Source organism: Penicillium nucicola (assembly GCF_028828085.1).
Source record: "Penicillium nucicola strain IBT 29836 chromosome Unknown utg000002l, whole genome shotgun sequence".
NCBI lineage: Eukaryota > Fungi > Ascomycota > Eurotiomycetes > Eurotiales > Aspergillaceae > Penicillium > Penicillium nucicola.
The window spans coordinates 1,003,864-1,029,930 of record NW_026643126.1 but is presented as its reverse complement, the minus strand read 5'-3'; the positions used below and the strand labels follow the sequence as shown (position 1 = coordinate 1,029,930).

The 26,067-nt window shown below is 50.7% G+C and overlaps 13 protein-coding genes across 13 annotated transcripts; 8 read left to right on the top strand and 5 right to left on the bottom strand.

Moving 5' to 3' along the window:
- Positions 1-1,364: 1,364 nt before the first annotated feature.
- Positions 1,365-4,124, bottom strand: N7511_002143 (ATP-dependent RNA helicase DBP10; the record flags this gene model as incomplete). The annotated part of the gene is made up of 1 exon (XM_057124568.1): positions 1,365-4,124. The coding sequence occupies one exon, from the start codon at positions 4,122-4,124 to the stop codon at positions 1,365-1,367; it is 2,760 nt and encodes a 919-aa protein (XP_056986727.1).
- A 727-nt stretch (positions 4,125-4,851) lies between these two features.
- N7511_002142 (uncharacterized protein) lies at positions 4,852-5,812 on the top strand (the record flags this gene model as incomplete). The annotated part of the gene is made up of 2 exons (XM_057124567.1): positions 4,852-4,855; positions 4,917-5,812. 2 exons carry the CDS (start codon positions 4,852-4,854, stop codon positions 5,810-5,812), a joined length of 900 nt encoding a protein of 299 aa, XP_056986726.1.
- A 273-nt stretch (positions 5,813-6,085) lies between these two features.
- On the bottom strand, positions 6,086-8,093 carry N7511_002141 (MATE family efflux transporter; the record flags this gene model as incomplete). The annotated part of the gene is made up of 2 exons (XM_057124566.1): positions 6,086-6,892; positions 6,945-8,093. 2 exons carry the CDS (start codon positions 8,091-8,093, stop codon positions 6,086-6,088), a joined length of 1,956 nt encoding a protein of 651 aa, XP_056986725.1.
- A 527-nt stretch (positions 8,094-8,620) lies between these two features.
- Positions 8,621-9,462, top strand: N7511_002140 (DUF202 domain-containing protein; the record flags this gene model as incomplete). Its single annotated transcript, XM_057124565.1, has 2 exons — positions 8,621-8,706; positions 9,042-9,462. The coding sequence occupies 2 exons, from the start codon at positions 8,621-8,623 to the stop codon at positions 9,460-9,462; spliced, it is 507 nt and encodes a 168-aa protein (XP_056986724.1).
- A 265-nt stretch (positions 9,463-9,727) lies between these two features.
- Positions 9,728-10,712, bottom strand: idi1 (isopentenyl-diphosphate delta-isomerase IDI1; the record flags this gene model as incomplete). The annotated part of the gene is made up of 3 exons (XM_057124564.1): positions 9,728-9,963; positions 10,022-10,360; positions 10,457-10,712. 3 exons carry the CDS (start codon positions 10,710-10,712, stop codon positions 9,728-9,730), a joined length of 831 nt encoding a protein of 276 aa, XP_056986723.1.
- Positions 10,713-11,502: 790 nt separating this feature from the next.
- On the bottom strand, positions 11,503-12,791 carry N7511_002138 (TauD/TfdA dioxygenase family protein; the record flags this gene model as incomplete). The annotated part of the gene is made up of 3 exons (XM_057124563.1): positions 11,503-11,692; positions 11,752-12,293; positions 12,348-12,791. 3 exons carry the CDS (start codon positions 12,789-12,791, stop codon positions 11,503-11,505), a joined length of 1,176 nt encoding a protein of 391 aa, XP_056986722.1.
- A 453-nt stretch (positions 12,792-13,244) lies between these two features.
- N7511_002137 (putative FAD dependent oxidoreductase) lies at positions 13,245-14,934 on the top strand (the record flags this gene model as incomplete). The annotated part of the gene is made up of 5 exons (XM_057124562.1): positions 13,245-13,375; positions 13,428-13,553; positions 13,610-13,877; positions 13,935-14,081; positions 14,131-14,934. The coding sequence occupies 5 exons, from the start codon at positions 13,245-13,247 to the stop codon at positions 14,932-14,934; spliced, it is 1,476 nt and encodes a 491-aa protein (XP_056986721.1).
- Positions 14,935-15,373: 439 nt separating this feature from the next.
- On the top strand, positions 15,374-17,514 carry N7511_002136 (uncharacterized protein; the record flags this gene model as incomplete). Its single annotated transcript, XM_057124561.1, has 12 exons — positions 15,374-15,617; positions 15,671-15,728; positions 15,789-15,927; positions 15,989-16,067; positions 16,125-16,311; positions 16,366-16,489; positions 16,528-16,652; positions 16,706-16,750; positions 16,806-16,909; positions 16,964-17,019; positions 17,102-17,217; positions 17,280-17,514. Coding segments are annotated over 12 exons (1,512 nt in total), but the record flags the coding sequence as incomplete, so codon positions are not given.
- Positions 17,515-17,895: 381 nt separating this feature from the next.
- cef1 (putative cell division control protein (Cdc5)) lies at positions 17,896-20,434 on the bottom strand (the record flags this gene model as incomplete). The annotated part of the gene is made up of 4 exons (XM_057124560.1): positions 17,896-19,864; positions 19,912-20,252; positions 20,326-20,359; positions 20,409-20,434. The coding sequence occupies 4 exons, from the start codon at positions 20,432-20,434 to the stop codon at positions 17,896-17,898; spliced, it is 2,370 nt and encodes a 789-aa protein (XP_056986719.1).
- A 271-nt stretch (positions 20,435-20,705) lies between these two features.
- Positions 20,706-22,104, top strand: N7511_002134 (ribosome biogenesis protein NOP53; the record flags this gene model as incomplete). The annotated part of the gene is made up of 3 exons (XM_057124559.1): positions 20,706-20,839; positions 20,896-21,834; positions 21,888-22,104. The coding sequence occupies 3 exons, from the start codon at positions 20,706-20,708 to the stop codon at positions 22,102-22,104; spliced, it is 1,290 nt and encodes a 429-aa protein (XP_056986718.1).
- Positions 22,105-22,341: 237 nt separating this feature from the next.
- On the top strand, positions 22,342-23,317 carry rex4 (putative 3'-5' exonuclease; the record flags this gene model as incomplete). The annotated part of the gene is made up of 2 exons (XM_057124558.1): positions 22,342-22,649; positions 22,711-23,317. The coding sequence occupies 2 exons, from the start codon at positions 22,342-22,344 to the stop codon at positions 23,315-23,317; spliced, it is 915 nt and encodes a 304-aa protein (XP_056986717.1).
- A 368-nt stretch (positions 23,318-23,685) lies between these two features.
- On the top strand, positions 23,686-24,429 carry N7511_002132 (ribonuclease H2 subunit C; the record flags this gene model as incomplete). The annotated part of the gene is made up of 3 exons (XM_057124557.1): positions 23,686-23,851; positions 23,954-24,318; positions 24,382-24,429. The coding sequence occupies 3 exons, from the start codon at positions 23,686-23,688 to the stop codon at positions 24,427-24,429; spliced, it is 579 nt and encodes a 192-aa protein (XP_056986716.1).
- A 381-nt stretch (positions 24,430-24,810) lies between these two features.
- Positions 24,811-25,946, top strand: N7511_002131 (putative mRNA decapping hydrolase; the record flags this gene model as incomplete). Its single annotated transcript, XM_057124556.1, has 3 exons — positions 24,811-24,880; positions 24,964-25,635; positions 25,705-25,946. The coding sequence occupies 3 exons, from the start codon at positions 24,811-24,813 to the stop codon at positions 25,944-25,946; spliced, it is 984 nt and encodes a 327-aa protein (XP_056986715.1).
- Between the last annotated feature and the right edge of the window lie 121 nt (positions 25,947-26,067).

The following is a 26,067-nucleotide window of genomic DNA, read 5'->3' as shown; positions in this document are numbered from 1 at the left end:
CTCCACTTTTCCCTCTCATCGCCTCACAGTCTGGGCCCCGTTGAAGACTGAATAATAGAGCAAACTAATAATTCGGCATACTCCACTCCCTTCAAGCTTCTCTCTATTATTCTCCGACCCACCCAGGCAAACCATGTCTTTTATGCCCCGGGCTAGGGGTTACGGTTACAGTCCGCAGATCAGATAGAAAGGTCTCACAAGTGTACATGTAGGCCTGGGACATTTTCCCTTTTCTTCTTCTTCTGCTTCTGATTATTACCATGATTTCATGATTTCCTGTATCGCCGGAATTTCTTATTTCTCAGGAAACAGGTTGCGAGGCAAATCATGCCGAAGCTAGTCTCGCAGTAATATACTGGCTGTGGTACCCCACCGGTTATTGTTTGATGTGCAACCCCCCTCTCCGACTGTAAAAGGAGAGAGGTCAAGGTCAAGGGGGGTAAAGAGAGGAATGCCTACTTTATTTTCCGGGGCACTCGGCAGATGTGGCTGCAGCCTTCTGCGCCTTTGGACGATCACATTGCCTTTCTGTGCGTAATGCTGATCATCCCTTGAGGAGAATTCCAGACCCCCCTCCCCCTACAATATACTGTGAACGATATATCCATGTCAAGGAGAAGGGCATCAGGGGGAAAGTGGCCAGATCCTCGGGACAATAATCGAATATTTCCTTAGGATCTAGGGAAAAGGGGTGTGGAACATACGGCACGCGGAGCAGCAAGGGGTCTGTCACCCCGTTCATGCAGGATTAAATAGTCTGTACGCTGTGTGAATGCCAATCACATTATTGCTACTCCTACCTTTCCTAGTCTAGTGGTCAACCTAACTGTGAAAACCCGTTCATTAGTGGAGCACGGAACTATTTACCTAGGCTACACTTGGGGCGGCATCTAGGGCTTTTAGGGCATTTAGGGTGTGTTCACGTCAGAATTCGCCGATAATAGCGGAGAATATTCGGCGAGGAATTCTCCTAGTGTCAACGTTCTCATTTTAAAGGCTTCACATGCTCGGCAATCACGTTGGACGCTAACTACAATGTCTCCTAGTTGAAGGAGTTTTAAGGGCCCGAGTGCAGGGATTGGGCCGTTATCACGTCGGATCACCTCAGGGCTCCTTTAACCGTGATAGTCCGCATGGTGAATGTCCATTGGCTGCGTTTACAACTGGTCTTCGTACAGAGCATTTTTGGCATGCTTTTCTCTTTTCTTTTCTTCCTTTCCCTCCCCATGTGGTGAGCACAGTCCGTTCCTAAATCCCGGAATTCCAAAAGTAAATCATAAAGGACACAAGACACGAGTTGTTGGTATCTCTGCAAATATAGACATGTTATTTTACAAAAAGAAATCCTCGCCAAATAAACATGATCATCTTCTTCCCTTCTTCGTCGGCCGGGCATTCTTATCGCGACGCTGTTGCTGTTGCTTACGCGCCTTGCGAATGTCGTCTGTAGACCGAATCTCGCTCTTTCCACCGTAGGCCGCACCACCCATCTTGTCGAACTGGCGTTCGCGCGCAGCGTCATTCTTCTTCTTCATCTTATCGAAGTCACCACGCAGGGGGTCAGCACGCTTAGGCGCCCGGTCCTGGTTGTGACGGAAGCGACCAGTGGCGTGACGAGAGTTGATTTGGTTCATGCTGCCAGGTTTCTCGGCCTCACCAACGCGGGGCAGACGATCGGCCCGCTTGCCCTTTTGCCAGGCCTGGAAGCGACCACTGCGGAAGCTGGCCGCAATCTTGGCTCCACTCTCTCCGCGGACCAGGCGCGTTCCCTTGGATCCGTCCTCGTCGTTCTGGCGAGCGACGTACTTCTTGTGTCGCTTGTCCCAGCGCATCATGGTACGGGGCTCAGCGAAACCGCGCTTGCCTTCATCACCGTTCAGGTCCATGGTGGCGCTGCGGGATTCATGGGCGAAGTTGGAGTTGGTACCGGAGTGGACACCATAAGCCTTGTCTTCGGCCATGTCGTTGTTGTTTGGTGTGTAGCCCATGAAGTATTCCGGGTTCTGGAAGGAGGCAAGAGGGTTCTTGGGCCCAGAGTCGTTGTTCTTTTGGTTGTAGGAGCCGAATGTGACCTCGAGCTCATCATCGGATGCCTCCTCCATATTTTCACCGGGCTGTTCAGGCATATCTTCGTCTTCCACCTCACCCTCCTCACCAGTAGACACACCAAGTGCGGCAAGCTCAGCCTCAGCTTTAGCATCGGCACGCTTTCTCTTGTTCTCGACAGATGTACGAATTCGTCGAATGGTATCAACGGCAACGTTATCGTCGGTCTTTCCACCTCTGCGGTTGTTCGCCTCAAAGATGGTTTCCTGGGGACGGTATCCACCAATTCGGGCTAGCATGTTCTCACGCTCGTTCTCTAGGTCACTTGTCTTGTCGTTGAAGAGAGGGTGGATGGCAGCCCAATTGTCAGAACCGACGACCTCCTTGGATCGCTTCGCACTTTCTGCAGAAGCTGAGTTACGGGTGCGCAAATAAAGCTTCTCTCCCTTTCCAGCTACCTGTCGCTGGGAGTGGATATCCACATCATCCTCCAAAACCTTGTTGACCCATTCACAATGGCGAGACAACGCGTCGCGAGACAATGTACCCACGACTACGTCTTCGGCGAAGTTAACATTCGTCCCATACTGGCGGCCCACTACCAAACGACGTCCCAAGAACAGTTGAAGATCCAAAAGGTAGGGGACATCAGCATCGCGAACAAGACTGTAACTCCAACCCTTTTGACCAGCTCGAGCAGTACGACCGACACGGTGAATGAAGATCTTAGGCTGAGAGGGGAAGTCGTAGTTGATGACGTTTGCAAGGACAGGGATATCAATACCACGGGCGGCAACGTCGGTAACGACTAGGATGTTTGAGATACCGGATCGGAAGTTCTGAACTTGTTCCTTACGAGCCGTCTGATCAAGAGAACCGTATGCGTATGAGGTGGCAAATCCTGCCTCGAGCAAAAGAGAGTAAAGATAGTCAACGTGGTGCTTGGTGGCGGCGAAAACAATAGTGGAGTGCTTGGTCGGTGACTCCTTGAAACCGCTGGGCCTCCGGACGTCAGACCTCTTGCGCTTGCGTGTCGGGTTCAATCTTTCCTGCTCGAGCATGTGGCCAATTTGAGTCTGTCCGGTGGGCATTTGGATGACGTCGTGCAGAATGTGTAACAGAGCACCTTCCTTGTCCGATGACTTGACACCGAAGAATGCGTTTTGTAGATCAGGGGAGATCTTGTTTTCCGTATCGAGACGGATCAGACTAGGTTCTTGGAGACCGGCGCGGGCGAATTCCACAAGGGATTTGGGCAATGTAGCGGAAAAGAGAAGAGTCTGACGGGTAGCGGCCAATCCATGCATAATTTCGTTAAGCTGGGCTTCGAAACCCAATTCGAAAAGTCGATCGGCTTCATCGAAGACAACATACTTGATACTGGAGAGATCAAGATCCATTTCAACCTTCAAGTGCAAGAATCGACCAGGTGTAGCAATGACAATATCGGGGTTGTTGGCCATCATTCCGAACTGCTCCTCCAAACTGTCACCACCGACCAGGAGCACAGTCTTCAAATCAGTTCCGCGTCCCATTTCCTTGACAACCTTCATAGTTTGCAAGGCCAATTCACGGGAGGGAGACATGATCAGGGCGCGGGCACCGAATGCAGTGCTGTGGCTCTTCAATTTCTCAATCATGGGAATAACGAAGGACGCAGTCTTTCCGGAACCAGTGCGAGCCATACCCACAACATCCTTGTCATCCATAATCACAGGAATAGTCTTGCGCTGAATGGGGGTAGGTACGGAAAAGCCCTTTCGGGCAATGGCCTTGAGCAGGCTCATGCTAAGACCCATTGCCTGGAAACCACCGCCCTTCTTCACGGTGCGACCCTTGAGGCTGGAGCCCTTTCGGTTGGCAGACGCCTGTTGGCCTGCAATGAAGGCTGCATCGCCATCATCATCCGATCCGAGGAAATCTAGATCCTGGGCGGGAGCGGGCTTCTGTTGCTTCTGTTTCTTTTGGCGGGCCTGGGACTTTGCGCCGTCATCGGAGTCGCTGTCACCCTGGAAAAGGGCGCTAGTAATGTCGAACTCGTTCTCCGACTCTGCGGGGGAGGCTTCACGGCGAGGCATATTGCGGTATACCGACCAAGGCGGAAGAAATAATGATAAGCGTTAAACAAGTCGTATCATCAACGTCGGAGTGGTGTTATGTCGACGAGATGTGATTAATGAGAGAACAGGACAGTCAATTCCTCAACTGCACACAAGCTTCAATAATCGAAGCGTAAGTCGAGTCGCTTATCTCGCCGTCTTTCGATCGCCGCAAAAAAAAAGTTGAGAGAATCAAAGGCGGTGAATATCGGATCAACCATCTGCCGAGTGCAAACCAAACAAACATTTCCATACAACGACGATGAAGGTTATGTCGCCAGTTTGTAGCTCAGAAATAATCTTTGATCAAGAGCTATCTTGAAGATCCATGTTATACAGGCTTACTGCATGTCATTATATATGGTTGCATTGAAACAGTGCATTGAGTAGTTGGGACTTGGGTTATGCGACAGCAACTACAAATTTGGGACAAAAATGAGATCTTAGAGGCTGTATACCTTTTAATCGAGACTAGATACATACGAAAGTGATCTCTTTAGCCTAAATATCGTTTATGTTGTTAAGTTAGCAAAGATATAAGTTATATAACATTCAGACAATCCTGGGATGTTGGTAGCCTTCACTCAAGAAGAGGAGCGGTCAGACACGGCAGAACGCCCCGCGACGCGTGCAACACGCTCCCAATTAAGTAAAATGGTGTTTGAAGTCACTCTCTACTCAATTCTCCCCATTACAACACCACATCATGGGTAAGTCCGTCCCAGAGCCAGTCCCTCCAAACTCTCTCAAAAATCCTAACCCACTCTCCAGACGGCGGATACAACAACTACAACTCCTTTGGCGGTGGCGGTGGTGGAGGCTTCATGCCAGGCGAGACGAACAGCCCTGCAGGAGGAAAGGTAACACAGCATCCAATTCCTACAACCCAAAAGAGCCAACCAGCTAACGCCCTAACCCAACCCCAGACCGGCGACAGAGACAACAAAACGCTCCGCCCAGTAACAGTCAAACAAATCCTGGACGCCTCCCAACCCTTCCCGGAAGCCCCCTTCCAAGTGGACAACGCAGACGTAGCCAACGTGCTCTTCATCGGCCAAGTCCGCAACATCAGCAGCCAAAGCACAAACATCACGTACAAGATCGACGACGGCACGGGCGAAATCGAAGTCAAGAAATGGGTCGACACCACCACTGCCGATAATATGGACACGGACGAGGGCAAAGCGCCCGGCGATGGCAAGAGCGAGCTCGAGGTGAACGGCTATGCGCGCGTCTTCGGCTCGGTCAAGTCTTTCGGAAATAAGCGGTACATTGGCGCGCACAGTGTGCGGCCCTTGTCTGATATTAATGAGTTGCATACTCATTTGCTCGAGGCTACTGCGGTGCACTTGTTCTTTACTCGTGGTCCGCCTGGTGGGGCTGCGCCTGGCGGTGCTGGCGCTGGGGGAGATGCTGTTATGGGTGGTGCGGATGATTATGGTAATGAGAAGAGCAAGGCTCTTGCTTCTATGGGGCCTGTTGCTAAGAAGATTTATTCGCTGCTTCGGACGGAGCCTCAGGATGATACCGGCTTGCATATGCAGGTTATTGCTTCCAAGTTGAACATTCCTGCTACTGAGGTTGCTAAGGGTGGCGAGGAGCTACTTGGCTCTGGTGTTATCTTTTCCACTATGGATGAGCAGACTTGGGCTATTCTTGAGTACTAGGCTTATTTTCTTGTCCCTGTCATCTTAAAAAGTCATATTCAGACTCCAATGATATCATGATCTGTGTTTTTAACACCACTTTCTGCACGTGGGTTCTTTTTTTCCCCTTGTATGTCTTTTAATTTTGGTAGATACAAACACTCAAAAGAGAAACCTAGGTAAAATCAACCTAGCCAGTGATGCATCCATGCAATATGTACTGGAAACATGTAAAAACCGATCGTTGCGGACATAAGTCATCGACCATCTCATGTGGTATGTGCTGGGATCACTTCAAGTCAGCTCGTTCCTCAGGATAGCCTCCTCGACAGAGCGATTCCAATTAGCTCGACTAATAAAGATGCCCTCGACGATGGAAACAAGCCCAAGAGCAAGTGCAACTCCGGTCCATAAACCCATGACGCCCCAATCTAGAGCAAAGGTCGTTCCCATACTGATAGGCATGGCAACCACATAGTAAAGGAAGAGCTGAATGTAACCGCCAACTTCTTGACGACCCAATCCACGCAGAATACCATTACAGTTAGCCGCAAGAGCATCAAAGAGCTGGAACGCCGCGCAAAGGGGAAGGACCTGTGCGACGATCTCAACAACTTCGGGATCCGAGCTGAACAGCCTGGGGATGTAAGATCGCAAAGTCGACAGGAGAATCATGTTGAAAATACCAACTATGGCTGCTCCATAGAAGCTGACCTTGGCTGAGGTCTTGGCTGCATCGACCAAAGTGGCTCCAATCAGGTTTGCTACTCGCGTGCTACCGGCGATAGACAGTGGGAATGGAATCTGCCATGTGATACTCGAAATTGTTGCCAAAATGGACTGAGCTGCAAGCTCCGACGTCCCGAGATAGCTGGATGCTAGAGTCAGAATTTCAAATGCAAGGCACTCTGCCTCGACCATGATCAGACCCGGCAGTGCCAGTCGAATCATTGGACCCCAATTTTGAAATGCACGTGTGGTGAAGCCGCACCAGCATTCGGATCCTACGTTGAAATAGACGTATATGAACAAGCAGATGGGGAGAAGGGTCTCTGTAATGACCACGGCGATTGGAGCGCCGACAAAGCCCCATTGAAGTTTCTATCAGAGATTAGTATCGACCACAGTAATAGCCAAGGGGGGAAAAACATACCCAAACAAAGAACCAGTTCAAAAAGGCATTGAGCGGTGCACACACAATCAGAACATACAGCGAGGCAGAGAAAACACCCTGAGCTTGGAGGTAACGCTTACCACTCTCAAAGCAAGCATACCCAGGAGTTCCCAAGAGCGCCACCTTTAAATAAAGACCCGCCATGGCAGCAACTTCCTTTTCAGGAACAATCTTCGCAAGGATATGCTCAGAGAAGTACCAAAGAACCGCAATAGGAATGGTGATGATCCAAAGGAAGAACACCATGCGAAGCATCTGCAGGCCTACCAGCTTTCTCTTGCCCGATCCATACGCCTGAGCGCACAGGGTATCCAAACTCGTCGCGAGACCCGAGTAAACCGCATTTCCTGTAATGCTGACAGTCATACTCGCCAAGCTGACCGCACCAAGCTCCTCTTTCCCCAAATGACCAATAGTGAAGATACTGGCTACAGTCAAGGAGTACTGGAGCAGAAATGTGACCATCAGCGGTAATGAATATCTACCAATGACTTTTGCTTCGCGCTGCCACGTAGTTTGGATCAGACCTGCAGAAACTGCTTCCTCCCATTTGCGGTCGATCTCATCCAGGTTCAATTCGGCGTCCTCCGTGTCTGCTGGTGCCTGCAGCAGAGCTGTGGTCTCGTTTGCTACCGGGCCTGTTTCAGCGTCCCTGTTTTGGGAGTGTCGCGATGCGGCACTCGGTCGTCGGCCTTGGCCGATTGCTGCGGAGAGCAGACCGCTGACCTTGCGCTGAAGACCATGGGCCTTGCTGTGCGCGTGCTCGGGCGGGATTACACGGTTGTCGCTCAGTAGGTCTCGCTCTTCTTCGATAGCTTGTTCGCGCTCACTTTGGGAGAGAGGTTGCTGTTCTCCGTTGTTGGGGAGTATGGTCGCGTGGTTCACGGACGTAAAGTGTCCCGGCCGCCGATACGACCCTGCTAGTGAGTGGGGGTTGGTGCCGGTCCAGCTGCCAGGCGGGCGAGCTGTTGAGCATTCGGACAGTTCATCGGTGGATTGGTCCTCGTCGCTGTATTCAGCTAGATCGCGCGCAATTGCTGAAGCGGCGATGGGCGAGCTGGCCGTGAATGACCGGCTGAATGGGCTTTGGTGCTCGGCGGCGTCCACCGAGCGGATGTTACGAGCCATGATGAGGGCCTGTCTATAGCACTGATTCTGGCTTCATTGAAGGGAAGTCAAGCACCTGAGAAGTGTCGGAGAAACCAAAAGTCAAAGCGGAGACGGCCGGAGCTCTAGTAGTGCACTAAATAGGCAGGTATATCCCCTCTCGATATCAACGGCAAGGGATGACTCAAGAGCTGTCTATCGTCTATCGTCTATCTTCTTTGCAGCTCTTGTCAGCTCTTTCCAGCTCTTCTCACCTCTTCTCACCTTTTTTTCTCTATCTATTGCCCATTCCGAGATCCCCGTTGGATTTCCACCCCCACATCCAAAGACCCACCGCTGACTCGCTGATCGACAAATAACCCTCGAACCCTGATCAGCCCAAATATCCTTGGAATACTCACTGATACGATATGCACTGCAGTGCATATCCATGTCACTTATCTGCATCTCAAGTCAAGTGACTTGCCGAAAACGGTAAGCACATCACATGACAGCACTCGGTCCTTGCTCACTAGCTGATCCCGCAGTTTCAGCTTCATTAAGCAATCATGGCTCAAACAGTGAGTGGGTGCACTAAACCACCCTTTAATCCACTGATCAATCCAGTCAATTCAAAGCCAGTCCTAGTTGAAGAGTAAGTCCACACCTTCACCTGTCTCCCATGTGGGAATTCGGAACCCCGAAAGGAAGCCCAACCAGATGGTGGCGGTCCCTTGCATCCAGGCACTTTGGAAATGCGAAATTCGAAATTCGAAACCCTTCCATACCACACAGCTGCCATCGTGGAGAGCAGTCCAGGCCCAGAATTCCACACGGATCGATAGGCCCGTCCCTTTCCATGCCAACCCCGCACGTGCTTCATTTCCATTGTTGATGTTAAATCCCACGTCCGCATCCACATCCACAAGCTCAAGCACAAGCAAGCACATCCATATGTATGTTTCCAACTAACAACCATCCCCTGGCCAGACACATCGAATCCCAACACCATATCTTCCTCTCCCGCCCGTACTGTGGCGCCCTCCTGTTCGAAAATAGCACGTCAGATGCCCGCGACCACTGCGCGAACGAGCGCACATTCCTCTCATGGCTTCGTCTATCAATGTATCTAGCCGTGGTCTCGCTGGCGATCATTATCTCGTTTCATTTCCGCGATCAGCCCACTGGCCTGGAGAAGCGCATGGCGTTGCCGCTGGGTATTATTTTTTGGGTTCTTAGTCTGACCTGTCTTGCTAATGGGTTTGCGAATTACTCGCGGACGGTGATGAAGTATGCGCGCAAGGCGGCGTTGGTGCAGAGTGGGTGGAAGACGCAGGTTGTCTTTACAGTTGTGGGCACTGTTATTCTTGGGAGTTGTATTTTGTTCTTGTCGACTGATCCGCAGCAGTAAGGGACATGTCTTTTTGTTAGCGTTGGCGTTGGGTTTAGGGCATATGATTGATATCCATTGCATGCATGCTATTCTTCTTACGTGGAGAGGACTGAGTGGACCAAAATGCTGCAGTATTGTTTTTTAAGTATGCGGAGATAGTCCTAATTAGGTGTTGACAAAACAGACTGAGGTATCAATTCCATGAGTCACGTAAAGAAGATGCCGAGATGCATATGACCATAAATAAACAGAACCCGAAAACGCAATATATGCCCCAGGCCGTTTACATGCGACGAATCTGCTGCTCGTTCTTGTACGCCTCCAGGGCAGGGGTGCCCAGGTGGCTCCACCACTCGAAGAGCATCGAGTTACAGATCAGCTTAAACCACGGGGTGAATGTCAAGCCGGGCTGCTCGAACATAGCCTTCAGCTCCTCAGCCGAGACATAGGTGGTATCACGGACCTCATTAGGGCTAGGGGCCAGGTCGACATCGGCCTGGATGAAGAGAATGTAGTCCACTAGATCTAGTCAGAATCAATTGACCCCAGACAGTCTTGTCTTGCATCTTTCACATACCTTCGTGCTCACCCCATTTTCCATCACTGGGAGCCTTGTAGTGAATTCTCGTAAAGAACTCAAACTTATCCAGCGGGACCTGCTCCGCCTTGATACCAAGCTCGTGGTCGAGCTTGCGCTGCGCAGCGCGCTTGACACCCATAACAGCCGCATCCAGCTCAGCACCTGTCTCACCAGGGATTCCAAGAGGGTGTGAGCAGCAAGTGTTGGTCCACATATCGGGGAAGGTAATCTTCTCGGTGGCGCGCTGCTGGAGCAGCAGGCGCTTGTTGGAGTCGAACAGGAAGACAGAGAAAGCACGGTGAAGGAGGCCCTTGTCAATGTTGGTCATCAAGTGGCCTATCATGAATGACTGTCAGCAATGGGTTCCAGTTGCAGAGGTTGATGCTATATATGTCCACTACCCCGCCATTTGGAGTCTGGGGTTCACCGTACAGAGTTTCTTGCTGGCGCTGCCAATGGGTCGGTCATTGTTGTCCAGGACAATGCAGACCTCGTCCATCAGGCGCACCTGCTCGTCGTCGTACCCAGCAAGTTCGCCGCCATCGCGCGAGCTCTGTGTTTGGGCCGTGGGGAGGATTTCGCGGGCGAGCGATGTATCAACCTCCGGGAAGAGGGTGGCGACATTCTCGGCCGTGATTTCAGGTACACTGTTCAGTGTCATTGTTGCGCTTGTAGTTGTTGTGCTCATTTTGGAAATTGAAACTTGGTAGAGAAAAGTAGGTGAGCAAGCAAAGTGATGGTGTTGGGGAAGGCGGCAAGGATCGGCAAATTTGCCCCAGGGACTTAAGTGATTGATCGCCTCAACATTTCTGTTGTACTTCTATCTTATAAGGTCACTTCTAAGCTATCGTATATCTGATTCTTAGTCGATCTGCTTACACCCGCCTTGCTGTATGGTATGGCTCCGGGCCCCGGAGGCCGAGTGGGGATTCGAGTGGCCATATATTATCGACCCTCGAGCAGTCATGCTCCTTAGCGTCCACAATACGAGCAACGAAGAATGCGCGCTGGCCTTAAGAGGCTTTTTTGTATATTATGTATCTTTTGTATCTTGTAGATGATACTAGTGTTGGAAAAACCACCTTGACATTTAGGAAAGGAGTTGGTCGTATTATGTATCATTGTCTCGTTCATGCTGCTGGGTTTTTGTGACTGTTGGCAATGATCGCAATATGTATCTGCACTCATTGCAGCGGTTTTGATTTCTACTTCGGCCTCCGGAGTCCGCGACATGGAGATCAGAACCCCGGATTTGTCCGGGGCTGCAAGGCCCAATCGCAATACGATTGTGTATACAGCGACAATGCTTTTGAAGCCAAGGGACTAGAATCGTGAAATGAAATAATCCTACTGAATTGACAACAGAAACTGGCAACAGACAAAGCTGGCATTTCAGAACAATTTGTTTACTATTCAAAAGACCTCATTGGCCCAGTATAACCATCGTCTCCCATCAGATAGTATAACATTCACTGCAATCACTTCACCTGAAGAAGACTTGTCAATTTCTCCAACTCTTCAATCTCCTGTGGTCCCAGCAATCCCAATGCCTCGCGTCTCGTAGGCGCATCAGCATCAAAGAAAGGCTTCTCCGCCAACGAAGTAACCCTCGTTCCATGTCTGGGCTGAGAACCCTCATAATCCCAACTAGCATTATGAATAGTAATCCTATCACCATGTCAGCATGCACACCCACATACACACACAACCAAGAACCCAAAACAAACCGATTATCCCACAACGCACTCGTCCTCGGCGTCCACCGAAACCGCACCTGGATATCAGGGTTCTTCTCATAAACCTCATACAGATACCCCAGAATAACATCACTCTCGGCCTTATCAAGCCCAACAATCCGATCGGTCATAGTCCTATTCACCCACAACGCCTTCCACCCCGTCACCGGATGAACGCGAACAAGAGGATGTTCGCGCTCCACATACTTCGGTCCCTCGTCGGGCTTGTTCCGGTCGAGGTAGGGATGCGCAGATCGGTAAATGGCCGTTCGGCCATCGATCAATTTCCGGAACAAAGGTGACAGCTTCTCGTAGGCTGCGTAGCCACTTGCCCACAGCGTGTCGCCTCCGACGGTGGGCACGGTGTCGTTGTGTAAGTGTGTTACTCCTGCTGGTTGTTTCTCGTGCACGAGATCGCTGTGCCAGCGAGATGCGCCGCCTGGCCGACGGAAACTTGCCTTTTGTTCTTCGGCGTATAGGGCGGGCCAGAGGACGGTCACGCCTGGCACGCCGGGGACTTGGGGGCCTTGGGGCTGGGATGGTCAGTCTCTGGGGGCTGGTTATTTAGTAGGTTGGATGGAGCCTACATGAACCTCCACTTCACCGTAATACTCGCCTATCTCCTTCTGCTGTTGAGGCGATAGATCCTGGTCTCGGAAGAAGACGACGCTGCGTTCGGCGATCAACAGCCCTAACTCGTCTTTCTGCTGGTCTGTCAAATCCTTCAGCTGCAGTCCGACGATCTCGGTGCCGATATGAGCAGTTAATGGAATAACTTCTTTCGCCGCCGACAAAAGAGCCTTCTTTTCAGGATCGGCCCGACTGCCGGGGTCTACATGGAGTCGGTCTTCATTTCGGATCTGATAAACATCGTCCAGGTAGAGAGGACGAGATGGTCGATACGGATATCCAGAGCTGAGATCAACTCCGGCTTTCTCGAAGCGTTCGCGGGCAGGCGCTGGAAGCTCTAGGGTATCCTTATTAGGGACTGCGACATCGACGATACGTGCATCAATTGGAGCTGGAGCCATATTGGACTTTGATTTACTGTTTCTATTGCAACTGGCAAATCCCAGGCTCGATATTTAATCCATGTCGTCTTCTCCGCACCGGGGAGCACATCATCGGTCTGACCCATTACGCCTTCCTGCCTCTCTTGACTCTCGGATTCTCTGATTCTGTTCATTTGCTTGTTCAAGTTTGGACGCGGGGAAACCAGTGATTCACAATTCACAATGTCTATCACGATCGTATGGAATTTCTAAGCATGGCATGATACATACCGAGATCTAGTGAACTTGCCGCCCGTTCCGGTGCTCGATATCTCGAGATCAAAGCTGAGAGGTTGGAGAACAGCGATGACGAAATATTGAGGCGTGGTGAGTAGATCACTAGTTCGGATACTTGGGAGATAGTAAGTGTGGAGGATCCCCCGGCCCTCCAATTTTCTCTTTTCCATTCGAACTTATACGCCTACAATAAAGATGAGTGACAAGCCCAAGCGAGTCGCCGTGATTGGCGCTGGCATCAGCGGAGTGGTGACTGCTGGTCATCTGCTGGCTGTTGGGATTGCAGTGACTGTCTTCGAGAGAAGTCATGCCGCTGGGGGCGTTTGGTAAGCACATTGCCTCAATCGTCACTCTGAAAGCGATCAGCTAACCCTCCAGGCTATATGACAAGCGAACTCCAATTGAAGCCCATTATCCATCCCCGAGACCGTCTGTGTCGCAGGAATATGTAAACGACGAGCGCGAGGGGAAAGAGCGGAAGATATTGCTTCATGCGCCGCCTGGGTGAGTTCAACCGAAACAATCACGGCTGATGTACGCTGTGTACTCATCTCTTACAGGCCTTGCTATGAAAGCCTCACGAATAATGTCTCCACTCCGTTGCTAGAGACCAAGCTGAATTCCTGGCCAGAGGGAACAGCGCCCTTTGTGAGACACTTTGTTCTCAAGGACTATATTCAGGATACGGCGAAGAAGGCTGGCGTTGATGATGTGACTATATATGGTGCCCAAGTGACCAAGGTCTATAAGGAGGGACCGACGTGGACGGTGAAGTGGACTACTCTGAGCGAGAATGATGAAGAGATTGTTGAGAATGAGGATTCTGCAGTAAGGAACCAAACTGAATCTTCTTTATATGGAGTCCATTGACTGACTCGATTACAGACATTTGACTCTGTCATTGTCGCTTCGGGCCACTATCATACGCCTTTGGTTCCTGATATCAAGGGACTTCCCGAGGCGAAAGCTCAATGGCCTACGAGGATCTATCATTCCAAGTCTTTCCGCAGATCAGAGGGCTTTGAGGGAAAGGTATTTATTCTATCTTTACCTTATTTCAACTCGACTAATCCGAACTTAGAATGTCCTCCTTCTAGGCGGAGGAGTCTCCTCCCTAGACATCGCCAAAGAAATAAGCAAAACAGCCAACAAAATCTACCAAAGCACACGCAACGGCGCCTTCGATCTTCCAGAGACTGCCCTCCCGGAAAAGACCCAACGAATCGGCGAAGTAGCCTCATTCAACATCTCGCCTTCAACTTCACCCTCTTCAACCAGCCACCTCCCCTTAACGGTAACCCTCAAATCAGGAGAAAGCCTCGAAGGAATCGACACAATCGTCCTATGCACCGGATACCAAATGTCTCTCCCCTTCTTGCCCCAATACAACAACCACGCCATATCCGCACCCGAAGCAAACGAAACCGTCCTCGTAACAGACGGCGCCCAAATCCACAATCTCCACGACGACATCTTCTACATCCCAGATCCCACTCTCGCATTTGTGGGTATCCCCTTCTACACCGCGACCTTTTCTCTCTTCGAGTTTCAGGCTCTCGCCGTGACGGCGTTCCTATCCGGGACCGCCCAGCTTCCTTCTACTGCAGTTTTACGTGCTGAATATGAGACGCGGTTAAGGGAGAAGGGGTATGGACGTAGTTTTCATTCGCTCAAGGATCAGGAGGAGCCTTATGTTGTGAAACTCATGGACTGGGTCAATGCCGGCAGGGCTGTTTGTGGCTTGTCTGCTATTGAGGGGCATACTCAGACTTGGATTGCGGAGAAGATTGCTATGAGGGAGAGGTTCCGGTTGTTATTTGCTGGACTGCTTCCAAAAGAGGTTCCCAAGGCCCCTGAGAGCACTTTGGTGGAGGTTGCTGCTTGATGTTCAAGATTCCCAAGCTTGTAGTAGAAATGGGCACACCATCACCACAATATATGACGAGCGATGGTGCTTTTCTAGCGTCGTATGGCAACAGCAGACATCCCTGACTCTCCCACTCCCACACTCCCTCGATCAGGGCACTAGACCAGAATTAGCTCCTGATACGCCAATGTTGAACAATCCCGCAGGAATGGCGCAAACAAGCTGCTCCATCATTCGACTAAGATCCCCTCTCTGAGTCCATCCCATAGCCCCAATGCAATGATGACCACATTTCGATAGATAAAACCCTCCGAGCCTCTCTAAGCTATGGAACAAGATCGCTGATACGTCAGAGCTCCTCTATCACCCTCAAATCAACCATGCCGTAGCTCGGAGCGTGTGGCATGCCACTCCATCTCCGAGACTGAACCATAAGAGATTTTCCGGCCTATAAGAATGTTTCCGGAATTTGGAATCTGGGCTATTCACATCACTTGGCACCGTATATACTGTACATGTACACTGGATCATGTCGTCGAAATCCCATGCCGGTGAAGCGGATGTCGATCTCTCGACGCTCGTTCAGAAAGAACCGAAGCGTAAATGGGTCAGCTATATCTGGGACACTTTCGATAAATCGCCCGAGGAGCGTCGATTGATGTTCAAGCTGGATTCGGCCATTTTGACCTTTGCGTCGTTGGGTTGGTGTTGCTGGTTTTTCCTCTTTTGGTGGTTTCTAATGTTTCCGGTTTAGGGTATTTTATCAAGTATCTGGATCAGATCAATATAAACAATGCCTTTGTTTCTGGGATGTAGGGAGACCCTATTCTGATGTTGTGTCGCCCATTGGACTTTGTATTGACGGGTCACAGGAAAGAAGATCTGGGCATGTACGGGAATCAACTCAACTATATGCAGACCTGTTGGACGGTTGGCTACGTGATTGGGGAAATCCCCAGCAATTTATTGTTGACTCGCATCAAGCCACGATACTGGATTCCGGCCATGGAGGTGAGATCTCTTTTCATGCCACATGCCCCAATAACACCCTGCTTAACGTATCCCGACACAGCTTTTATGGACCGTCCTCACAATGTCCCTTTCTCGGTGCAACAGTCCAACACAGTTCTATGTTCTGCGCTTCTTTGTCGGTATGTCAAGTCCATCCGAGCGTCCTGGATTTCCGATCAGTTAACAACCTTTGATAGGGCTTGCTGAAAGCACCTTCTATCCCGGAATGCAATATATCATTGGCTCCTGGTACAGAAAAGATGAACTAGCAAAACGGTCTTGTATATTCCACACGAGCAGTGGAATTGCCAGTATGTTTTCGGGATATCTCATGGATGCCGTCTACCACCTTGGAGGACGAGGAGGGTTCAAGGGGTGGCAATGGTAAGCAAGAGCCTCCACCTGCGGATTCTGCTCAAGCCCTAATGTGCCAACCAGGCTGTTCATCATCGACGGAGTGATCTCCTTGCCAATTGCGATCAGCGGTTTCTTTATTCTGCCTGATGTACCAGAAATCTCCAACCCATGGTATCTTAGCCAAGAGGTAATTCTGCCCATCCATGTCAGTGTCCGTTCAACACTAATAGCAACACCTACCAGGAGGTCAAACTGGCCCAGAAACGAATGAAACTAGAAGGAAGAAAAGACAGAGAGCCATTCACAAAGTCCAAACTCAAGAAAATCTTTACTTCATGGCACATCTACCTTCTAACAATCCTCTACATGTGCGCCCCAAACCCGCATTCACAAGAAATACATCAAAACTAACCTGTTCCAGATGTTTCAACAACGGCGCCGCAGGAAGCCAGCCTATTTTCCAACAGTCAGTCAACAAAAAAGCCCCCCACAAGCCCATTCTAACAATATATGTATGAAAGATACCTCAAAAAGTCCACAGACCCAGTCTACACAATCAGCCAAATCAACTCCATCCCCACAACCACACCTGCAGTCCAAGTAGTGACGACTCTCGCATATGCCTGTGAGCACACCATAATCCCGTCACTACCATCCTCCCATACTGACAATATAACAGGGATATCAGACAGTATACTAAACGGCAGTCGCTGGCCACCTATCATCTTCGGAGCTGTAAGCAACTCCCAATCTCCCCACACAAATATAGCGGGATACACTCCTGACCGATCCCCGACCTAACAATTCACAATCCCAGTGCATAAATATCATCAGCTACATCTCGCTCGCTGTGTGGGATATCCCAACAGGCTGGAAATGGACCTGCTATATCATCAGCGGGGCTGGTTATGGTCTCAGCGGTCTACTCATGGCGTAAGTCTCTCTATCGCTCCTTCTGTTTGAGTCTGAATGCTAACATACTCTCTCATGTAAAGTTGGGCCCATGAAATCTGCTCAGAAGACAACGAAGAACGATCCCTCGTGATCGGAAGTATGAATGAAATGGCATATGTCTTCCAGGCTTGGCTGCCGCTTGTTGTTTGGCAGCAGGTCGATGCGCCGCAGTACCAGAAGGGCTTTATTGCCGTGACTGTTTTGTCTTTCTTGTTGATTGGGACGACGTTCTTGGTGAGGTTCTTACATGCGAGGGAGAGGGCGGCGCAGAAGTGAGTTTCTTTTGTTGTAGGGGCTGGGGTTTGTGTTGGTTTCGTTGCTGACGTTGGTGTTGGTGTAGGCATCATGATGGGACTTTTGAGGCCGAGGAGACGGAGGAGACGGAGGAGTCGGTTAGGGTTACACCTCTTGATGCGGTGGGTATTAAGGCTGAGTAGAGGGGGTTTTGGGAGGGAGATGAATGTTAGGTTATAAGCAACTTATGTTCTGGGCTTTCTATATCTATAGCGATGATACCTTGCTTGCAACAAGACTACAGAGAGGTGTGACAGATTTTCGGCAAATGACCGTAGTTCGTCAAATTAGACAGCAATGGTAATTGTACAACAGGGTAAGATATATGAGGTCATGATGCGAAAATAAAAAGAAATGCCGGCCCTAATGCCAGCCATTTACTGCAGCCGTGCCAGCAACAAGCTCATCCAGCTCATCTTTGCGGGTCTTGTAAAGGTCCTGGGCTTCACGCTCGCGGCGCATGACAAATGAGACATCCGCACGGAGTTTTTCGAGTCGTCGAGATACGGCTGACTCTTCAGAGATCTGGAGTGTGCGGAAAGAGTCCAGGTCATCAGTGGCCTTGGGCAACGCAACGTTGGCCTCGAGAATCTTCGAGCGCAGCGTCTTAGCACGGTTCTGGTATCCGCCGTAGTGCAGAGATAATTTCTTTTCAAGCTTGTTTCCACGATCGGCGGTCTCGATAAGGGTTTGTTCGACGTTGTCAAAGAGTCCGATCATCTTTTGCTCTTCCTTAAAGTCATCATCTTCCTCGTCATCGTAGTTTTCAAGACCCGGAAGAGAGCCGGCGCGGACTGTTGACCAGCCATCGTCGAACTTCTCTTGCCATTCCGACTGCTGTGCTTGGGTAGAGGCAATCTCAGCGGCAATAGAAGCCCGCGCTGCGGCCAAGAAGCGGTCGTCTAATTGGCCCAGCTTCGGTGCCTTGCCTTCGACCTTCGCATTGGGAAGAGGGAATTTGCGAGAATCGTGTGCAATCAAGATGGCGGCTTCGTTGGCGATTAATACTTCAATGCTATCGCCGGCACTAGAAGCACGCTTCATCAGGGCGTTCAAATCCAGAACGGCCGGCCGAGGCAAGCCACGCTGATAAACTTGTGACTGGCGCTTGAATTCAGCTTTTGCGGCCACTTCCTTTGCCTCCCGCTCTCTGCGGTCACGCTCAGCAGCATCCTCTTCACTGAGTTCCATAGCCGCACCGGACTCAGCGGTCTCAGATGGAAGCTCTTCCAAATCCCACTCGGTCTCCCTGGGCTTAGGAAGCGAAGCCAGCTTGCTCCGCATCTGTTGGCGTGTGAGATTCTCGTGGTTTCTGATATCGCGAGGTGTGCTTCCAACAAGTTGTGCACCCTCTCCCTCCTTGTTGAGGGCAAAGTGGTCTCGAGGTGTGCGCAAAGGTGTAGCACCAATGCCACCTGGCATGGGCGTGGCACCCATACCGTTCGCTTGGCGGAATGGTGTAGCCATGGGATTAGGAGTGACAATATCCTGTCGCCGAGGGGCGATCCCATCAAAGCCAGTTGATGAGCCACCCTCGTGAAGAGGTGTATTGTCTCCACCCAGAAGAGAAGACTGCGTCTCGGTCAAAGCCCGAATATTCTTGATTTCGTTGGCGATGTGATCCTCCTCCGGAGCAGCGCGGGGGGTTCTAATCGGAGTTCCTCCAACAATGCCCGAGTAGTTACCAATGAGACCCCGAGTTGTTTCTTCGTCGGCGCTCATTCGGCTGGCCTTGTCACCGGCCATTCCCATCTTAATGATATCCTCCATCTCGCTTTCGCTGACCTGAGGCGCAGGTAAGTTCAAGCCTCGTCGCTTGCTGCTCTGCTCTGCTTCGCGGATCTTTTGCATTTGGCCTGCACGCGCGGCTGCAGCTGAAGCAGCTGTAGCACTGTTTTTATCATTCTTGCGCTTCTTGCGCTCCGCATCATCGTCTTGGTCGCCCTTTCGCTTGTTGGCGAGCTGCTGCTTCCGAGGATCAAATGCCTCTCGCTCACGCTCATTCTGGCTCTGTTCATTTATTGTGTCGTAAAATCCAGGAGCGGCGGGCTTTTCAAAGGGAATGTCTGCATTGTAATCCATCTGGCCGGGCTTCCGTGTGACAACCTTGACATTGATACCGGCATGCTTCAGTTCGCGACGCTTCTGCAGGACTGCAAGTCGACGGGACTCTTCCAATTGGCGCTCTCTGGCCTTTCGCTTGGCCTTTTTACCCTGTGTGTTGGCGAGACGAGCACGGGCTTCGCTCAGCATCTCCTTCTCATCTTCGTCCAAATCGATTGTATCGGGGCGAGCAGGCTTGGATTCCGGGTCGGGGTCAAGTTCACCGGGGCTAAAATGATCAGCAACATATAGGAGAGGTGGGTAAAATAGACATACCGTAGACGACGGACATCATCCGCGCTGGGAGCAGCGCTCTCTTCGCCGGGTCCTCCTAGACCAAGCTCATCGTTCTCACGAGATTCAGCCTCATCCAGAAGTTTTTGGTAGCGTTCAAGACATTGTGTCGCGGTGCGCCCAACGATGGGTGCGATCGTACGCCATTGCGTGGGCATCAGCTTCGCAAGGTGCAAGAGCTTCTCATCCTCTTCTCGCGACCACTCAACCTTGCGAATACCGGGGTCCAGCCATTCGATCCAGCGCGCCTTGCATTGCTTGGGTGTTTTCCGCGCGAGCAACGAGGACACTCGAGCCCACTGGTTCAGACCATATTTCGATACCTGCGATCGTGTCAGTTTTTGCCCCATATACCGTAGGTAACCGATGATGGCGTATTAAAATAGAAAGACGTACAGCTGCACGAAGCACTTCATCTTCGATATTGGTCCTGGAGACGCGTTAGAGAAGTTCGCGGACAGGTTGCAGAGCGCACTTACCAGACACCTCCTTTGACAACAGGCATAGCGGGCGATCGCGCTCTGCGCAGAGTCGGCCAATGAATAAAAGTGAAATATCAAGAACACCACCAGGAAGATGGAAAATTGACGACCCTCTGGCGATTGAGAAGTTCGAGTGGTGACAGCTCAAAGCGGAAGAGATGCGAGTTTGCAGTTTAGCGCGCTTAACGTGATAGCCGCCCCCGCGTGTGCTGAGATAAGCAGACCCAGATTTTTTTGGGAAGAAAAAAAGATAAGCCGATTTTGGTATTTCACCGTCAACTATTTGTTTCCACAATGTCGACCTCTGTGGATGCCCCTCAGCAATTCAAGCAATCTTCCCGTAAGGGCAAGAAGGCGTGGCGCAAGAACGTCGATGTCACCGAGGTTCAGCAGGGTTTGCGCGACCTGAAGGATGCAGAGATCAAAGGGTAGGCCAATAATTCTCGTCCCTTGACCGAACAAGTGTACTTACATCTTCTCCTAGTGGCCTTGTGTCTGAGAAGCCTTCCGATGAACTTTTCACACTCGACACTACCGGATCCGAAGACGTGCGCAAGTCCTACGCTAAGAAACATAAGGCTCTCAAGGCCGATGAGATCCTCGCTCAGCGGTCTATGATCCCAGCATTGGACGGTCGCAAGCGTGTCAACCCCAACATTACTGATGGAGTTATTGAGCCGAAGACGAAGAAAGTCAAGAACGATTGGGTCAGCCGCAAGGACTACTTGCGCTTGAAGCAAGTGGCAAAGGACAACAACCCCGAACAGAAGACTGCGACTGAGATCTACGATCCCTGGGCGGAGGAAGCCGAGCCCAGCACCACCTACGATGATCCTCGCTTTGATTTCCTCACCAAGCCCAAGGCCAAGGTGGAGCCCGTCACACTAAAGCACGCTCCTATCTCGCTCGCTGCCAACGGAAAGCGCATTCCTGCCGTCAAGACGCCACACGCCGGAACGAGTTACAACCCTGTGTTCGAGGACTGGGATAAGCTCTTGGAGACACATGGTGCCGAGGCCGTTGAGGCTGAGAAGAAGAGAGTCGCGGAAGAGGCCAAGGAGGCTGAGAAGCAACGTAAGATCGAGGAGGCTCGCAACGATGACGGCGAAGTCAAGTCGGACGATGAGAGCGCCTGGGAGGGCTTCGAAAGCGAGTTTGAGAAGCCCGAGTGGTTGAACAAGAAGCGCCCCGAGCGCAAATCCAAGACGCAACGTAACAAGGTCAATCGTCGCAAGGAAGCAGAGCGGAAGGCCAAGTGGGAGGCTGCCATGATCAAGAGAGATGCACAGGCCGAGCATATTGCCAAGATCGCTGAGCAGGTCAAGCAACGGGAACTTGAGCGTGAGAACCAGTCTGATGCTGATGATTCCGAGGAGGGTGATGAGACTGTTCTCCGCCGAAAGACTTTCGGTGGCAAGAAGGCGTATGTTTTTATTTCCCCCGTTCTACTCTTATTTTCTACTAACAAATCATTAGGGCGCCTGAGAAGCGATTGGAGCTGGTGCTTCCCGACGAACTTCAGGATTCGCTAAGACTTCTGAAGCCCGAGGGTAACCTGTTGGATGACCGATTCCGAACATTAATTGTTCAGGGTAAGCTTGAGTCTCGCACACCTATCACGCAGGCCCGCAAGGCCAGGAGACAGGTGACCGAGAAGTGGACTGCGAAGGACTTCAAGACTGGGTACGAATAATTCTGCTGCATATTCCCTCTAAAAGCGCGTGCATTTGGACATATATTGCGTCCTATATAGATCAATATTGTTTTTATTACCATTCATCCCCCCAGTAAAAGCCATTGTAGTGTTAGCTGGAGTCTTATAGATCGGATGACTGGACTCTATCGGGAGATAAAAAAAGAGTGGGTCCCGAAAATTTACTTGCTTATCGCCTTTTTATCTTCCCAACTTCCTCCATGCAGCATTGTCACCATGGACAAGACCAGTCTCTCCAGTAATTGGAAGAAGCTGCAGGCAACATTGAAGAAGGATCCAACTACCGTCAAACGCAAGTCCACCGATCGCGACGGAGATGCCACCGTGAAGAAACGCAAGACAGAAAAGCCCACAACTCGAGAGAAGCTACCACTCAAGCGCAAGAGAATGTCAGAGAGAACAGAGCTGGCTACGGAGTCGAAAACCCCGGCTTCGCCTACTCGGAGAAAGTCCAACGCAGGAGCACCCGTTGAGGCCAAGATCAGTTCCCGGACCGGAAAAGAGAATGAAGGTCGTTCGCCGGCGTAAGTGTCGTCTCCGCTTAGTACACAATCTACACCAGAGCCCTATGCTAATTTGAAACAGCGCCGAACTAGGAAAATATGTCGCCATGGATTGCGAAATGGTAGGCGTCGGACCAAACCCAGACCATGACTCCGTACTGGCCCGCGTCAGCGTGGTCAATTTCAACGGCGACCAAGTATACGATTCCTACGTGCGGCCCAAGGAGATGGTCACAGACTGGCGCACCCACGTCAGCGGCATTGCCCCGAAACACATGATCGAAGCTCGGACTTTCGAACATGTGCAGAAGGAGGTGGCGGAGATCATGAAAGACCGCATCCTCGTTGGCCACGCTGTCAGCAATGATCTGGACGCGCTTCTCCTCAGTCACTCTAAGCGTGACATCCGGGACACCAGCAAGCACCCGCCGTATCGAAAGATTGCTGGCGGTGGCTCTCCTCGTCTGAAGATGTTGGCAGAGGAGTTCTTGGGATTGAAGATTCAGGATGGAGCGCATTCTAGTGTGGAGGATGCTCGGGCTACGATGGCTCTTTATCGACGTGAGAAGGATGCCTTTGAGCGGGAGCATTTGAAGAAATGGCCTGCTCGCATGCTTGCGGATAATCGGGAGAAGGGCGATGGAGAGAAGAAGAAAAAGAAGAAGAAGAAGACTACTCGCAAGCGCTGATGGCGAGATGGTTGAGACATAGATACTTTGTATATGTATACCCCGAATTGCATCCAATTGAATTTATTCTTTACGTTTGATCACTATTTAAGACAATCAATCATCTTCATAGAACAATGGAGTATAAATACGCCTGCAAACTATTATGGTTGTGCTGTCAACCCGAGTCGGATTTCCACTTAACGCGGCAACGCGACGCGCTTCGAACATTTCCGACTTACCATCCTCAAACACCCCTCAACCCCAAATCCCAGCCTGGATAGTACAACTCACTATCGGAGTATTCAGATTTCGACAATAGAGTATAAATACCCACCGAACTCACCCCAACCCCTCCATCTCCATCGCCAATCCTGGCGCGACACACGATGCCAGACATGTACGCCATCCAGCCCTGCATCAAAGCAGACGCATCGTCTCAGAAAGACATCTCTATCCCGAAATACACACCGAACATAATCCCCTGCAAAATCCACCACGATGGAGCCATTGATACATTGGATCGCTACTGGGCACCCGCGACAGACGAAAAAGGTAAACGGTCCAGGTCACAGCCACCAAAAGCATACCATGAAGCAAAAGTCGCGAATACGAACACGAAATGAACCGTATTGAGCTAACCATCCCGTTACGCAGACAACACCCAGACTTCATATTTCCGCGGCCGCAAACTCCGAGGCCGCCGCGTTGCCCTTCCAGACGGATATCGAGGTAGGACAAGCGAGAGCTTTCTACTGGTCTTGCTGGTGCACCAGGGACTAACCGGGTCTGTTGCCCTCCATCTAGGTATAATCGCAACCCCAACTGAGCGCACATTACCCTCTAGCCAACAAGTCCCCAATGATGATGAAGTCGTCGAAGTTGAACCCGAGGAACCGGTCAAGATTTTAGAGATGAATGGTACTTTTGAGGGCGTTGTAGTATGGGGTCATGAGGCTCTTCCTGCGGCGGATGATACTTTTGTCAAGGGTGTTGAGGAATGGTTGCAGTTTGCTGAAGCTGTATGTTCTTTCTTGTCTTCACTTTTGGTTTCTTTGATTTCTTTACTGACTATCTGTGGTTAGATGCATGGTACACCGGCTCCAGTGAATGGGAAAGAGGCTGTTGCTTGAGAAGCTAGGTTATTATGGCGTTTTGGTCTCGACTTTTAGGTTGGTTTGCATATAAGCTATTTTTTTTTTGGTTTTGGGTTTTGGAGAATTGAGGGCTTATAGTTCTTGGATGTCGAGTGTTGATTTGGAAGTCGATATGCGTGCGAAAGGGCCTTCAGATCTCTTCCCACATTCGGGGGAATCTGATTTCGTAAATCATGTCAATTCACTCAATGGCCCTCTCCGATTCTCTCGGACTCTGTATTTTTCCAATTGAGGGAATCTTCATCAATGTACTAGACATCGAGATAAGCTTGACCGCCCCTCCGATAAAGCTTCTGAATTCCACTGAACCACACACTTCCCCCCAACTCTATCCAATAACTTACACAATACGCAAATATGGACACTCCTACTCCAGCCCCAGAGGCCCTGATCTCCCAATTCCAAGTAACAAAACTCCTTCGACAAGGTCCTTTCTTCCCCCCTCCCCCCCCCCCCCCCCCCTCCTCCTCCCCGCAATGCAATATAAAAAAAAAAGCTAACATACCCCAGACCAAGCCGGCAGACGCATCTCCCTCCTCGGAACAATAAACAACGAACAAGGCATCCTAACAGCCGAACGCACAGCCTTCCCAACCGAATCCCTCGACACAATTCGCGCCTTCCACAGCGCAATCTCGCGCGTCAAGAACCTAGGCGACAACGACATCTACCGATGGTATCTCGCCTCCTCAACAACAGCCAGGACCAACAGCACCACCAGCACCAGCAATGACCTCAAACTAAACCTCATCTGGCCCTGCACATCCAGCCACATCAAGAAGTACAGCGACCAGCAACTCCGCCTGGTAACCGAAACGCCGGAGATCTACAAATCCCACGTCCAGCCCTACATGCGCGCGAAGCGCGAGGAGGGCCGCTTGAACTGGGTGTTTAATATTCTGGAGGGCCGGACGGAGCAGGAGGATGTTGTTTTGAGAGATGAGGGTGGTGCTGGCGGGGCGGAGGATGGGTTTTTGATGTTGCCGGATTTGAATTGGGATCGGGAGACGATGGGGTCGTTGCATTTGCTGGCGTTGGTGCAGAGGAGGGATATTTGGTCTTTGAGGGATTTGAGGAAGGGGATGGTTCCTTGGTTGAAGTATTTGAGGGAGAGGGTGCTTGATGGGACTGTGAGGATGTATCCTGGTGTTGAGAGGGATATGTTGAAGCTTTATGTTCATTGTGAGTTTTTGCTTCTTTCTTCTCTTGTTCTTTCTGTTGGGGAACTTGCAGTGTGGCTGACTTTGCTAGATCAACCGACTTACTATCATTTCCATGTTCATGTGGTTAATGTCATGCTTGAGGCTGGGACTACGCAGGCTACGGGTAAGGCGTTTGGTTTGGAGAACTTGATTTCCCAGCTTGAGGGGATGGCTGGGGATGAGAATGCCAGTCTGGCAGATGTTGATTTAACTTATTTCCTCGGTGAGGCAAGTGAGTTGTGGACTGATATCTTTGAGCCTTTGAAGCAAGGGAAGCAGCCTGGCCAATAGATCAAATACTCCCATGATTGAACGAATAGATTTGATTTGATAAATAAGTTACCGTCTAAATCCGTCTCATCCTCACATTGGTGTACATAACTTACCACTTCGCACTCTACATGCAAATCCA